This window comes from Bactrocera neohumeralis, chromosome 4, assembly GCF_024586455.1.
Source record: "Bactrocera neohumeralis isolate Rockhampton chromosome 4, APGP_CSIRO_Bneo_wtdbg2-racon-allhic-juicebox.fasta_v2, whole genome shotgun sequence".
Classification (NCBI taxonomy): Eukaryota; Metazoa; Arthropoda; class Insecta; order Diptera; family Tephritidae; genus Bactrocera; species Bactrocera neohumeralis.
In genome coordinates, this window is record NC_065921.1 from 13,319,425 (window position 1) to 13,335,957 (window position 16,533).

Sequence of the window (16,533 nt, forward strand, 5' to 3'; positions counted from 1 at the left end):
CTGTGGGCTTTGAGCCTTTGAAGATATTATGTGCGGATAAATGAGGATCTTTGAAAATAAAGATCGGGCTATTATTTATCATATTTATAGCATGAGCGAGAATTTCAAAAAAGTGCAACTGAGGCTGCGACAGTAAAATATTGATATTTTGAAATTTATTATTGCCTACATTTGGGCGCAACTCAAATGCTATAACCATTTTAATTGAATATTAAGAATTTTATTTCAACCATTAAAATAAATATTCAACCATCAACTTTTGTAATCCTCAAGCATTTTGTAGATCAATTTGTATTTATTTTTTTTCGCTCACCTGTGCTATTTATTGCGCTCGAATGATTCGCCGCCCCCACAGACGTCGCCGCTAAATTCGCATTCGCATTGTTGGCGTTCAATGCATTACTGCCCGCTGTGCCGGCAACGCCACCATTGAGTAGCGCTGCTGTTGCATTGGTGCCATTCAAATGTTGTTGCTGTTGTTGTGCCATAAGTGCTGCATGCACCTCGTTTTTATTGGGAAAACTTAGGCGATGCTGCTGATTATCGATCGTCATTGGTGAGATGAGCGTTTGATTGCTGCTACTGCCATTCGAACTGAGCGGCGAGACGCTGTCACCGGTGTTTACACCCGATGTGATATCTACAACCGTTGTTGTGGTGGCAGTTGTTGCTGGTGTAGCCGCTGCCGCCGCTGTTGCAGCGCGTTTAGTATACACGAGTGGCGCTGCTGGTGTAGTTGACTGTAACGTGGTGCTGCCGCTTGATAAATTGGCCGTGGAAGATATATTCGTAGTTGTAATTGCTGTTGTAGCGCTTGCTGCTATTGCACCTTTGCTATTCGAGGCTGGTGTTGCAGTGGCCGCGTTGTTGCTAAAACTTGTGGTGTTACCAACAGCACTGTTGCCGTGATCCAAAGACAAGATCGGTTTTAACGGTTTATTATTGTTAATCGTTTTTTCGTTGATCGTTGCTATGCTCGAGTCGAGAGATTTGATATTTTTCTGTAAGTAAGCAGATAAGTTGTGATAAGTATACTGGTATTTAGTATATAGGTATATAGGTTTCTAGCAGAAATTTTTAGAGTAATCAGAAATTTGGTGGAAAACGTGCAACAAAAGTGGTTTGTAATGTAGAATTATTATATTTTCATTAGATGACCGAGCAAAAGTTAAGTTTTCTGCTTGCCTTGACAATCGACTGACATATTCAGTAAAGTAAAAAGAAATCCAATATTTTTCCAATACATGGGTTATCGGAATAGGCTATATGACATAAGAAAGATATGATCATCACACTAAAAAAGCATCTCGGTTAGTTATTTGATTACGTACTTCATTGAGAACTGTTAAATCACGCATCATATATAGACACAAGTAGTCTTTAATAAAGACGAAAATGCAAGACAGGAGGCGAAAATATGAATAATGTTGAGGTTCTTATACTGTAACAGCCTATATTTTTTATCGAAATTTTCATTTCGTCGATTCTGTCCTAGATATATCTCGAGCATTCAGGAGTTAAGCATTGCAGAAAAACCATTTGGTACCGATATATAAGGCTCGATGTATGGATGCCACATAGGTTCAAAGACAGAATTTCCAACTGCAAACGGTAGATGAATTGCAACATAATAGATACCTTACCGAAGCGGATGATTACTGGCGTTGAAAAGTGGATCACTTACGACAACGTCAACTCAAAATAGTCTTGCCAGAAACGCAATGAGCTGGCGGAATCGATTGCCATGCTAGGATTAACGGTCAAAAAAATTTTGGTATGTGTTTGGTGACAGTGGAAGGGATTCATTTACTGTGAACTGCTCCAAAACTCTTAACTAGAACCAATACCATCAACAATTGAACTCTTTCCATCCAGCTTATACTGGGTTTGTCCGGAAAGTAATAGGACTGATTTTCTTCCGCCGCGACTGAATTTCGGAGCGTGAACGAACCGACTGGTTTCGGTAGAGAGCGTTCCTAGCTAACGAATGAGCGGCTGGTCAGTTATCTCCGAGCACCTGGAGAGTCAGGACAAACATTTTCGCGCGTCGTATTTCTGTGAGTGGTGCAAGCCGAAAATGCAGCGTTCGTTAGAGCAGAGGTACGCGATTAAATTCTGTGTGAAACTCGTTAAATCTGCGACAGAGACGTTTGATATGATCAAGCAGGCTTACCCAGATGTTGCTTTAGCAAGAAGTGGTGTGTTTCGGTGGCACCAGGAATTTTTGGAGGGCCAGGAAGAGGTCGCTGATGAAGACCGTGCCGGGAAACCTGCGTCTTTGACAAACACCGCCAATTTGACGCTTGTGCGCAAAGTTTTTAACTCGGACCGTCGACTAAGTATGCATTAAATTTAACAAAATCTGTGGTTTATGACATTGTAACGGAGCACTTGAACATGCGCAAGGTGTGCCCGAAGATGGTCCCAAAAGTGCTTACTGATGACCAGAAATTGCGGCGAGTGGAAGTGTGCCAAGAAAATTTGAAAATGTGTGAAAATAACCCTCAATTTTTGAATAACTTATGATCCCGAGACAAAGAGGCAATCTTCATTCAGGCATTTTGAGACGACAAAAGGGATCCAAGCAGCATGCATCTCGGCTCTCAAGGCTATTCCGGAGAATGCGTTCCGTGACGCCTTCAATGCTTGGCAATCGCGCTATTCAATTTATTCTAGACAAATATATTGAAAAAATTGATCTAGTGACTGATGCCCAGAGCGTACTGAAATTATGGAAGGAACGCTTCTACAGCCTGCTGAATGGCAGTGAAAGCATAACACCAGCAGATAGTGAACCTTATTGCCTAATCGATGACGAAAAAGCTGACGTTTTATTGCCCGCCCATAACGAAGTTCGAATGGCAATTATTCAAATACGGGAGCAAAGAACTGATAAGTAAAATTTAAATTTATCAACTTGATTGGAATTCAAGAGTGCTCTGCCCAATTCACAAAGAGGGGAGCCCACAATCGACGCCTTTGCGCATTAGCAACGGCGCATACCGCAATCGATGTAACGATGAGCTGTACGAGACATTAACATAGTACAGCGACCTAAGAGATAGCGGTTCGCTGGCTAGGTCCGAATGGATGAAAACACTCCAGCACTGAGAGTATTCGAGTATTTGAAATGAAAATATAATATATTTGTCTACATTCAACAAGCAACTAGTTCTATTAAATGGGAAATATTTGTTTATTGGGGACATACGAAATTCGGTATATCTGCGGACATATACTGGCCTTCAGTGTAAACTCAAGTAAACTCATACGTTTGGCAAAGGCCGAGTATGCATTTTATAAAAATATTTTGTTTTAGAAAAGAAAACTATTATGTGTTTAAATATGTACTTCCTTGACGGCCGCATGTTTTAGTTTTTCCTTGAAGGTAAAGGTTCACAAATGGCCCGGATTTTGCAAACGAATCTGAAACTTGGTAAAAGCTTTTCACTATGATGATAATATTTTATGTTAATATGATCTCAAGGTACATAAGAAAGTCTTATACAAAATCCACATCACATAATGTCTCATATGACTACACAATATGAGACCCAAAGACGTTGGCGACGAAGATCAAAATGCAACATGAGCAAAGATAAGCGAAATTGCGAATATATTTCCCCATATATACATCCCCATATTATAACATACATAAATATTGATAGTGAAATTAAAGCATAATAAAGAAATAAACTGCAATATAGATAACTCTCACAAAAGTCTGCCAGATGCTGAATGCTTTGTGCTAACATTTCCAACGGTACATGCAGGTTGATAGCAGTAGAGAACTATTTCAGCAATTTACTTGAGAAAAAATTTAATAAAAATGTATATATGGATATGTACATACATATGTGTGGATGTGTCTATGTATGTGCCGTGTTTGTGTGGAAATAACGAAGAGCATTCAAGTTAAAGTTATTAGAAATTGGAGAGTATAAAAGCATATGGACGGTTGAGCGAGCGAGTACAAAGAAATCCCATACACACACCCACACACATACACACCCACAATACATACGCAGCCAGCAAGCTACAGGTGAGAAGGCAAGAAAATATTTTGTAGGTGAAGCAACACAGCAAAAAACGCAAACGCGTGTGATATGTGTATGTATGTATATGCTACGACGGAAAAGGTGTAGAAAAGAATGCTAGGCAGGTGGTGTAGAGAGGATGTAGAATAGGAGAAGGCATGCAAAAAAATTATGATTGTTTACTATGCTCGCATTTCTTATTATTTCATTGTTTGGGCTTTATAGGAATATTATGAAAAAGTGCACACTAACACACATGCATATAAGTACATAGATATAAAATACCGAGAATAGTGAATGTAAAGAGAAAGTTTTGTATTTTCTTCTAGTTAACTTTCGTGCTTTCATTAAACAATTTTTTTTGTATATTTTCTGATTTCAACTTTTTAGTTTTTGCTTTGCTAGGGAGGTGGGTTTGAGAAAATGCATACATACATATGAATATATGTATATGTACTTACAGATTCGCTCAGTTTGTGTAGCGAAGCGTTAATGCGATCCGGATTGCGCGGCGGTGGTTCTGGTGGCTCAGACGCAGCCATTGTGGGACCAGAAGAAGTGCCGTTTATTTGCATAATATTCAATGAGTATTAGTGTTGTTTTGGTCACACTGTTCGTAATGGTGGATAATGGGACAGAAGTGGTTTGAGTGGACAGTAAATTATGTCTTGCTTGCTGTCTTTGGTTTCTTTTCGGTTTTTGCTTTTTTTGCGTGTTATTACTTTTTCTATGGACTTTAATTTTTTTTTTTTTTGCGTATATTATCAAATAATAGTTTTGGAATTTGAATAATGCAAATAATTTCAATTTGCCCACATTTAAGTGATTTTATGCTCTTAGCATTTTTGCATGTTTTAAAAGTTGTGAGTTGAACTCGAAATAATTGTTTGGCGTGTATTTTGTTTTTGCTAGTTTCTTTGCTTGTTTAATGCTGCAACATCTGCAAAAAGAAATGAAAATATGTAATTTAAATCTTTTATAAGCGTTTGAGTTTAAAGTTATGAAATAATCATTTGATAAGTTTTCTACTGCTTTTAAGTTAAAATTAAAACATTATTTTATTGCTTTCTTTATAACATATTTTGAATGGCAAGTGCAGTTATATTGATAAAATATTTAAATATATGTATCAGAAAGCCCAATTATCTGATGAGCTTTCAAATAAAGAAGACTGAAGAGGATATGAAGCAAGGATCTTACCTTTATTAACACACACATTAAAGACTCCTGTTAAGGGGATATTCTGGTCTAGAAATTTAAAAAAATCGATTTTTTTTATATTTTCAAAGTTTAACTATTCAGGAGTTTTCAAAATTAAAATTATTTTGGGAGATATAGGCATTTTTCTGACCCGGCATCCAAACTGGTTCGATCGGAACTAATCGAACAAAAGACTTTACGCGAAACTTTAAAAGCGTTTTTCTCAAAACTGACTTTTTCGGAACGATACCCACGATTTCTGAGGTTCTACTGGACCGATTTACATGAAATTTTTATAAAGTCTTCTTTATAGGCTTGTCTATGGTTGGAACTAGCCCCATCCCCAAATTTTTTTTTTGTTATTTTTATAAAATTCGAAATAGTCAGAAAAAGTGATCCAAAAAAAACTTTTTTTTCAGGCAGTCGCCTTTTTGTGAAAAAAATTGTTTCCCACTTTTCCGTAGTTCCGGCCATTGCGACATTATTCTATATTAATAATCTTTTTTCTTTGGTTTCAGATAACTAGGAGGGTTGAAATCATGGGTATGGTCAAGTGAAATTTTTAGAGACCCCCACTTCGTCAGCTCATAATTTTTGAAATTTTTTACTTTTTTTAGTTTTTAATTTTTTTCTGTACTCTTCTATAGTAAAATTAACAAATAACTAATAAAAATATGGATAGTAAAAATATTAATTGCATGTTTTTTACGACACTTTAAAAATTACCAGAAATTCATGCTTCCAGACCAGAATACTCCCTTAACGAAATTGCCGTTGCAGTGATCGAAAATAATTTGAAAGTAAAGTAAATATTTCAAAGGATCTTTTAGTCGTATTCTAAGGAATAGGTTTGCCAAAAAACGTTAATAATCAATTGTATTTTAATCACATTTCAAACACACACGCACAAAAGTAAAACCATGGAATACTCTGGGGCTATATAACGAAAATGCCAGAAACAACGAATAAATTTCAACAAAGAGGCATAATATGTCTTATCGTTGAACTTGTTTAACTTACAAACATTTGTTACAATTCAAGCCCTAATATGGAGTACTCGATGTATTAGAAGTGAGGGTTAATATATGAAAATTTAAGCGTATAAAAAATTATGTCAAAATAAGTGTTTACATTTCAACCACGACCTACATTCAAGGGCAAATGCACCATGAAGAAAGCCGCATAGTTTGTGTACACTCAATAAATTGTATGAATAGAAATTTTTTCCTTCAAAAAGCGCCTAAGCAATTTATATCAACACTGCTAAGATGGTGCTTCTGCTTCAAGTGGAGGGTTGATATAACATAATAGCAGTTCGTTGATTGAAATAATTGTTTAGGTGAAGATATCTCGTCAATAACAAAATTGTATGGCAGTTATATGCTATAAGAGTTCAATGTGAACATTTTCTTCCAAGATTACATCGCCTCAGCCCTTATTTCACGCCTAATTTCTCGATAGATAATCTCGATAAAGATATCTCGTCAAATGAAAACCTTGATTCCAAGCTTTTATGGTAAGAAATGATCAGCTTCTTGGCTTTCCTGGCCATCTATACATATATGTATTTACTTTATAGTGGAAAATTTAATATACTCTGTTATTCTTCTTTACTGCCGTAGACACCGCCGTTATACCTGAGTTAACAACAACGCGCCAATCATTTCTCTTTTTTACCTAGCCAGCCTTCACGTCCTAGCCAGCGCAGCCGCTGTCTCTTAATTTGCAAAACTATGTCAATGTCGTCTTATATATATCTCATACAGCTCATCGTTCCATTGAATGCGATATTCGTCGTGGCCAACGCGCAAAGGACCATAAATCTTTCGCAGAAGCTTTCTCCCGAAAACTCGTAACGTCACTCATCAGATGTTGTCATCGTCCATGCCTCTACACCATATACTTAGCAGGACGTGAATAATGAGTGACTTATAGAGTTTTGTTTATGTTCGTCAAGAGAGGACTTTACTTCTAAATTGCCTACTAAGTCCGAAGTAGCACCTGCTGGGAAGAGATATCCTGCGTTGGATTTCGAGGCTGATGTTATTGTTGGTGTTGATGCTGGTTCCAAGATAGACGAAATTATCTACGACTTCAAGGTTATGACTATCAACAGTGACGTGAGAGCCAACTCCCGAGCGCGACGACTGTTTGTTTGATGACAACAGATATTTCGTCTTGCTCTCGTTAACTGCAAGACCAATTTGCTTTGCTTCCTTATCGAGACTGGCGAAAGAAAAACTAACGGCGCGGGTGTTGGGGCCATTGATATCAATATCATCGGCATACGTAAGAAGTTTTACGCTTTTATAAAAGATTGTACTTTCTCCAATAAGTTCTGCGGCTCAAATTATTTTCTCCAGCAGTAGATTGAAGAAGTCGAACGATAGGGAGTCGCATTGTCTGAAACCTCTTCCTTAGCGGTAAAAAGGCAGTTTCTTTTCGTGTTTGAAATCGACGAAAAGGTGGTAAGTGCCGATTATCTTTTCACGGTTCATTTCCAATATTTGACGCAAGGTGAATATCTGGTCAGCTGTAGATTTTCCAGGCCAAATGCCACGCTGATAAGGAAGGTCCAATCACTTTGTTGACGTTGGGCTTTAGTCTTTCACACAGTACGCTTGATAGAACCTTCTAAGCGATGTTGAGGAGGCTTATCCCACGGTAGTTGGCGCAGATTGTGGGGTCTCCCTTTTTGGGACGTCTGCTCCATCGTCATCTATTACTCTGTCCAGGATATAAAAATAGTTCTAATATAGGAAAGCATAAGTATTTGATTCTTATAATACGACTTCTTATCCAAACGAGCTAAAACAGTCGGCGCAGATTTGATCAATTAAGGGTTGAAAAGACAAACTGAAAGCCGTCAACTTTTAGACAAAATAGCATATCTCACAAACTATTCAACTTAACCACTTTTATATCCCACAGGACACTAACTTGAATTTTAACAATTTATTTATATTGCTCTTTCAAATCAAAAAAATTTCGTCCATATAAGCTTTCGTCCACATAAACACTATATTTGGTTATCCTTTCGTTGGACAACTTTATACAGTAGACATCGGTAAAACTGTGAGTGGTATTAAAGAACTAAGTGAACATTTTTCCTTAAATCTGAGCTGTTGGTACAATCATGTGAATTCGTTGTTTCTTTCTTTATGCTCAATAAAGCCAATAAGTTTAGTACATATAAGTCAGATTGTGAAATATTTGAATAAATTCAGACTGAAATATTCAATTGTTCTTTTGAAATAAGCTCAAATAGCACGAATTTTTCTTTACTGAATTCTTCGTTTTTTCAACATTTTTTCTGATCAGGCACTTTAAAGTATTATCTACCCTCCTTATATAGGTCAAGTATGTACATAAGTACATATATAATAAGAAAATTGGTCAGTTTGAGCCCGCATTCGAAGTAAAGTGCATATTTTAGAAACATGGCAATTGTGAAGTTATTTGCAAAAGGGATAAAGAGGCGCAAGAATTGAGAATAAGCATGTATAACACACAGACAGGGAAATAAAAATTGTATTTATATATAGTTCAGTATAAAGCTGGGCTACAAACGTTGCTCCAATACTCAAAACAGCTGCATACAAATGTATTTTGCTAAGTGAAATGGCACTCATGCGTAGAGTCCTGGCAGCTCAACCAAAAGCGGTCAAATACACACACGAATAACTGCAAAGCATATTTACGGCATATATCATAGATATATACAAGTGCACATATATACGAGTATGATCTGGCATGTTCATAAACAGAACGCCCTTTTTCCGCTTCGTTATTGCATTTGAGCGCTCGCCTATGGAAATGCACACTAAATAGGCGCATATGTATGTGTAAAAGGCGTAATATTTATTAGCGTGTGCACATTGGTACCCAATAGCCCAAATAAATTTCAAATTGCCTGTAAATCGGAAGCGACCAGGAGCACGAAAAAATATATATACAAATAAAGAGAGATCCAATATACTGCCAAGCATGGTGGATTTGAGAACTGAAAAAGGTGAAAAAGTTTTCATTTTTGAGCAAAAAAAATTTAAAAACAAAATGAAATTTTGCAGCGCTTTTTAGTTACGGTAACAAGCAATATGCTGCAACCGACATGCCAGGGCAAAAAGTTCATCAACTTTTGGAAGGTGAGTCAATTTGAAAGCAGCGCCATCGAGGCAAGCGTAGGTTGCGTAGTGCAAAAACAATACTGGCTGATATTGAGAAATAGTAGTAAATAGATTGAGTAGGGTGAAATTAAGTAAGCAAAAAATTGCTACAATTCGCTACAACTCAAATTGGATTATGCAAAATGTGGCGCGAGGGGTGAAACAGTGCCGGGTTTCCACTAATTAGTTGAGCAACTTTATGAAATGTTGAGCTACAGGCTACTCAAATTTCACTCTCGGTTAGGGAGCGAAAACTTGCACTGACTACTACGGTCGGCATTTTTTAAGGTGGTTTCAGCAAAAAAAAAAATAATATTGTATAATTTTTAGTTACGTTGAGTACAGAAGGATAATACGGATGAGGAGCAGTAACTGGGTCATTGAAGAAATTCACTTGTCTATTAAAAGTGTATATTTTATATTTTTCAATGACAACAGCAAGACAAACTATGGCGAATGGATAGTACGGTATTTTTGAGAAACTCAAACGGACAACTTTTATGTTAAATTTATTGAATAATTTAAGGAATGTTAATTGTCAAAAAACGGCTATTTAAAAAAGTACCTCTACTTTGATCACCCGTTACATATAGGTATTAAAGCACTTAGGTTATATGCACTCACACCAACACATCTCTAGTACACTAACTTTTAATTACATATGCCCAACATTCTCTAATATTTAATGTCTGCAATTGTCACGTTGAAGTGACGACAATGCTTGTCAATACCTTTATCATCTCCATTGCATTAAATTGTAATTGATGACGCTTCAATGCGATTTAATAATAATTTGTGAATATCAAAAAAATGGTGAAGAGTGCAAAAGTATTTAGAGAATTTATTTCCATTAAATACTTTTTACTTTGAGACAACTGCTTCATTATCGTTATAACATAAATTAAATGCTGCTGTGGTATTTCAAGTATTTAACAGAAAGTATCACATTTGAAACTTTTAAACATTTGAACAGCTTTGGGAAGATTCGAATCTGGCAATAACATCATACAAGAAAAATTTTAAATATGTACTCAGTTATGCAGGAGCATCATATCCTAAAGCTAAAAGAAGAAATTATTTTTCAGCTTTGTACTAACTAGAGGTACAGGTACACTCAACTTATATTTAATAATAGCATACTCAGCTCCCTTGGCTTCCTGATTTAAGCATATGAACTAATAATTAACAAAATTGTAAATATGGGTTTTCAATTGTAAATAATCTGCCATGCTTTAACTTACAAGGTGCGTTCCAAAGTAAACAGGACTTTTTGAATTCAGTGTGAATTTCATGACATTTCATTGATTGGAAGTGAGGTTATTGCACTTTAAGTGTCAGTATGTTTGTGTTATCGGTGCGAAAATGAGCTTGATCAAAGAGCCAACATTCAATTTTGTTTTAAAATTGGTAAAACTTTTCCCGAAATGTTTAAATTGATGAAACAAGTTTATGGCGATGATTGCCTATCCCGTTGCAGAGTGTACGAGTGGTTTCAACGCTTTCAAAGTGGTTATGAGGATATAAATGACGAACAACATGTGGGCCAATCAAAATCCGTAATCACCGGAAATTCCATCGAAACTGTGCGTGAATTCATCAAAAATCAACCGAAATCATCAGTGAAATTCATGAGAATGGAGGTGAACATCTCCAAAACATCGATTTATCGCATTTTGGCCGAACAAATTGACTGACGCCTACTGGCGGCCATGGCGGCCATACCGGCCAACGAGCTAAAACACTCGTTCGACATGCTTTTGGACCGCGCAATAAGCTGTATAGAAGCAGAAGCAGACTATTTTGAATAAAATAAATTGATTTTGCCGAAAAAACCATTTGTTCTGTTTTTTTTTCAAAGTCCTGTTTACTTTGGAACGTAATTTGTATATCCAAATTTAATGCCCCTTAATAAGGCATTTGTAAAACATCAAACATTCGCAAGCGACAAAGGAAGCGCAGACACACCATTATTAAACAATAAGATTCGAGCAAGCAGCGCATATTTTCTAAGTATTTCATATTACAACAACATTAAATTTATTCATAAGAAACACGGGCGTTCCGCGAACTCTACTGCGCTGCACGTTTTCATATGGAATTCCTCCTAAAATGCTCGAGGATAACAAATATATTTTTAAACAAATTGAAATACTAATTCCTTAGAGCTTAATAGATGGAATAAGATAGTTAAAACTGGTCCTTCTTCCAAGAGAGTTACTCTCGGTAGTAAGGCGGAGTGGAGTGATTCCACGATCGACCTACAACTGAGGGACAGCACTATCCAGTGGTACACTGACGGCTCGGAAATACTAGAAGGCATTGGAGCAGGCATTGCGGGACCACATACCAAACTATCCATACCAATAGGATGTTTTCCGAGCATCTTTCATGCAGAATATTTTGCTATATGTCAGTGCACAGAAATCAATCACCATCGCAATAATCGCAGCGAGCGTATCGCCATATTCTGCAATAGTCAAGCGATCTCAGCTTAAGCCTCCCACTATGAAGGAGTTGCTTTGGCTGGAGAAGAGAGTGGGGAGAGAACGGCACTGGCAGCAGGCAACAGGAAGGCGTCACGCCAAGTTACTACTGGGAGGTTACAACCTAGTAAGAGACAAAAAACCATACGTAAAACCTAGCAACCAGCCAAACGAACTTTGTATTTGTATTTGCTGGATTCGAAGGATATCTTATAATAGAGCTTCTGGAAACGGGTAAAATAATTAAACAACTTTTCAAGTTGAAGTGAGTGATTTCCGAAAAACTCCCATAACATGTGACTGAACAAGAGGCAATAGTTTTTCATATCGGCCTCATGTTGAGAACCTGTTAAAAAATATTTGAAAAACAGAGTCTGGAAAGTTTTGCCTTATCCTCCTTATAGCCTACACCAAGCCTCTTGTAACTACAACTTGCTACTACTTGTTCCAGTCGACGCAGTGCGCGCTCACTGGAATATTCAATACGTGTTCATTACGGTAAGGTGGAATCATTATTGGCAGTCAAGCCGACGTAGTTCCTTTGTCATGCAATCAAACTTGTAAAAAAAAGGAAAATTTAATAGCATCACACGGGCAATACTTTGAAAACTACTCCTGGCACAATTGCAATTTTTTAAATAAACAATTTTGGATGAAAAAAATGTGAATAAAATGTTAATTAAATTTTTTAGTGCATTATTTGCTTCCCTGACCACTGTGCATGTCTTTTATAAATAAATGTTCAAATTTTGTAACAAAAAATACACGTATATAGTTATAGGCCCATTATACATTGTCACAAAAAATACCCGGAAATTGTAAATGAAACGCAAAATATTTAATTATTCATCAATGTTTATTTTTTTTTTTTCATTTCAAAGTAATCCCCACTATATGTAATATACTTGTGCCAACGATTTTCCAGCCTTAGAAACATTTTTCATAAGCACGTGTTTCATACTCAAAATATTCACCAAGATCTCTCTAACATTTGGCTGACAATTTTCAGGCACTATACACGTCACTTTTTTACTATTTCCATCAGTAGAAGAGTTCGAATATCGTCCGAGAACGAGGCGTGTCTTCAACGATCTCTCGACCGTCTCTGAAGGCTTTGTGTCAAAAAAACCAAAGCAAAGTAACAAGTTGAATTCGATACAAGAAAGCAAATGAGTACCTTATTAATGTGATAGAACTCACTTTGCGCAGCTGGTATAGTTTGTTCGATCCGTTACTCTCTTCCGCTTAGCGCATCGAATACAGCTATTGAGACTAATATTATTATTATTTTTTGCATATTTTAAAATAATTTTATCCACCTACATTATCTGCAACAGAAACAATATTTTAACTATTTGTATATAAACTGTTTTTCAGCTTAGATTTAGCCCTTTCAACTATTTTACGTCCTTACTTCATTAGCAGGCCTTAAATTCATACAGCATTATGTACACGAAAACTCAATTAAGTGCGTGTATAAATTTTTCAAAACTCGGGTTACTTTAACATACGCAACAACATACCATATATTAGGGTTAACTACATTAAGCAAAGCTCACACACAAACTATCCGTGTTCGTATTTCAAATTAATTTAACTGGATTATCAGTATAGCAACCTAATAAACTAACCGACCTGGACATACATATGTATGTATGCTAACCACACTACCGTGCAAAGCAATACAAATAAATACGCACCAAGCACATAACGGTAAGTGAGAGAATACATGTACCTATAAGGGCGCAAATACGAAATTGCAGAATTGATTTGGCTTGCTATGCATGGCATGAAGTCACTATTAAATTAACATTTATTGATACTCAATATGCAACATTCATATAATAAGTTGGAAGCGATACCGTATACATCAGCACAAAACCACACTCATGAATATATCCCATTTTGTATAGGTGAATGTGAGTATAAATGTGCGAGTGTAGATGTGCAGAGATATTGCTTATATCTGCGTATAAATATTATTGCCGAAGCCTTGCCTCGCATAACCGGCAATAATTTTGTGAGCCAATCAATTCTACCAAACATTGCGACTCAGAACTTCCACTTAAGTGATACTGTGGCAGGACCAAACTGTCCGGTTTGAAATAATTCAAAATAATGGTCAACACTGGGTGCTTCAATACAACTTGATCGTCACATACACGCACACACATGCATACATACGTTATAATTCAGTTATAGTCGTGGTCGTTTGTTTTGGGGCATACAACTCAGTTTTGAGGCGAAATTTAGGTCAAACGCATAAATTTGACATAAGAACCTCAAGCGCTTAACTGCTCACAGGCAAAGTTTCACACAAATGTACTGAAACATATACAAGTATATGTGTGTGTATATGTATTGGGATACATGTAAAATACTCATACATACATTCTACGCACTCTTAGATAAATAGTCAGCAGGAAAGATATGAGTTGTTTTTTTCGAAATATATATAAATATAGATATATGCAAATATTTAGTTGTCCTGGAATGGGAAATAGAGGATGGACTTTCAGTCTTAGACCAAGTATTCTCTGGGTAGTCAAAAAAACATCCGTTTGAAGGTGAGTCATAGCGATAAGCCAAATAGTCCCCCCCAGGGTTGTTCGCGGGGCTTGGGACCCGCCACGTAAAAAACAGCACACAGAGACACCCTTTGGATGGCGACCACTGCAAACGTGTTAATGATAACGATTTAAGAGCATGCAGATGAAATGTTCGTTCCCTTAATTGGGAAGGTGCCGCTGCCAAGCTGGTTGTTCCGCTTTCTCCAGACTTGATAAGGAAACGAAGCGTATGGGTCTGGCTGTGAACGGGGACAAATAAATAGTCGTCTTGGTTCCCACGTCACTGCTAAATGTCATAACTTCGGAGTCGCAGACAATTTCGTCTATCATGGAACCAGTATTAATACCAACAATAACGTCAACTCCAAAATCCAACGTAGAACAGCTTTTGCCAACAGTTGCCACTTCGGACTGTGTATGCAGTTGAGAAATAAAGTCCTCTCCTCAGTAACAAAGACCAAACTTCACAAGTCACTCATTATTCAAAACCAGCTATATGGTGCAGAGAAGATGATAACATCTGATGAGTCGACGTTACGAGTTTTCGAGAGAAAGGTTTGCGAAAGACTTATAGTCCTTTGCTCGTTGGCAAAGGCGAATACCGCAGTCGATGGAACGATGAGCTGTACGTGATATATGACCATATACACAGAGCAGCGAATTAAGAGACAGCGACTACGCTGGCTAGATCAAGGCGTCCGAATGCATGTAAACATTGAACGTGAGAAACATAAAGCAGGGGAAGCGGAAGACCTCCACTCCGTTGGAAGGACCAAGTGAAGAAGCACCTGGCTTCGCTTGGAATATCCAATTGGCGCCAAACAGCGAAAAGGATAAACGACTGGCGCGCTGTTGTAAACAGGGATATAAGCGCGTAAGCGGTATCTACGGTATTAGAGAAGAAGAGGAATGGAATTCTTGACAAAAAATCTTAAATATAATAACTATTTTGAAAACAAATTACCTTAATATCAACCTTACCAAATAATTGTCCGCGTCTAATTGAAATTTGGAAGAATAAGAATATTGGGAAGACATCTTCAATTTCTGAAAAATACACTCTTCAGATATCTAGTTATTATCCTCAACAGAGTCTATTAGATTTGCCGTGAAGTGTGAAACACTCAGAAGAAAAATTTCAGAGTAGAAATTGTGTAAGAAATAGCTCCTTTCTAAACTCTAAAATATGAAAAAATAATATATAGTACAACTTTTTAGCGCTGCCTTTTCACACACAAACAAATATACACATCCTAACTACTCTTTAACTAAAAGCCTTTACTGATTTACCCCTTAGCACACTTTTTGCTGTAGCAAGTCGTGATTAAGTTTTCTGTCTATTTTTTGCATGTACACGCTACTGGACGTTTTCAGATTGACAGATGTTTATGCAAGCAGAAGGACATTAGAAAGCACTTGTCTATGAATTTTCAACGCATTTTCAGCATTTTTTTTGAATATATGCACAGATATACGTCACACATGCCCCTTTTGCCCTCTTACAATTTCAGTCACTTCCACATATAAATGTATGTATGTATGCGAATACAAGTAAATAAGTAAACGTACATGTATGTAAACAGTAGTGGGCACAAATACATCTTGTAAATATATTTGTATGTGTACTTACATTGTAAACTATATAACTGTATTTATAAATTCCTGTCAGAAGGACATGCTCTCGCTCTCAAGTGCGCACAGCATGCGACCAACGTAGCCCTTTTCACATGCAAATTTTCCTATCCATTTACATATGCTGCCTTTAGAGCACAGCACTTGAAGCGATTGTACTCGTAGGCGAAGAAAAGTTGATCTTTTGCTCGAATGTAAATTTTAAATTGAATAGTTTCTTCGTGCAGACGTATACTTTATACATATATGGTATATAGTATGTGCTTGAACTCGCATGTAGAGATATAGATTTACAAATCACATACTGTCTATATATTGAAGCTTTCCTTATAGGGTGTTCTCTTCAGAGTTATAGAATTTTATCAAATTTATTTATAGTAAATAAGACGGTTAAAAAATTACTGAAATGGTCAATGTGTTGGCTTCATTTGTATTGCTTTTATAA

At 36.7% G+C, this 16,533-nt stretch overlaps 1 protein-coding gene across 1 annotated transcript in view; it reads right to left on the reverse strand.

Moving 5' to 3' along the window:
* The window catches only part of LOC126756340 (kazrin), a 156,984-nt gene that overhangs the window by 66,879 nt on the left and 73,572 nt on the right, over positions 1-16,533 (reverse strand). Inside the window, 2 exon segments of the mRNA XM_050469322.1 lie at positions 314-1,001; positions 4,499-4,977. Coding sequence (XP_050325279.1) covers positions 314-1,001; positions 4,499-4,612 — 802 coding nt within the window. The 5' untranslated portion in view covers positions 4,613-4,977.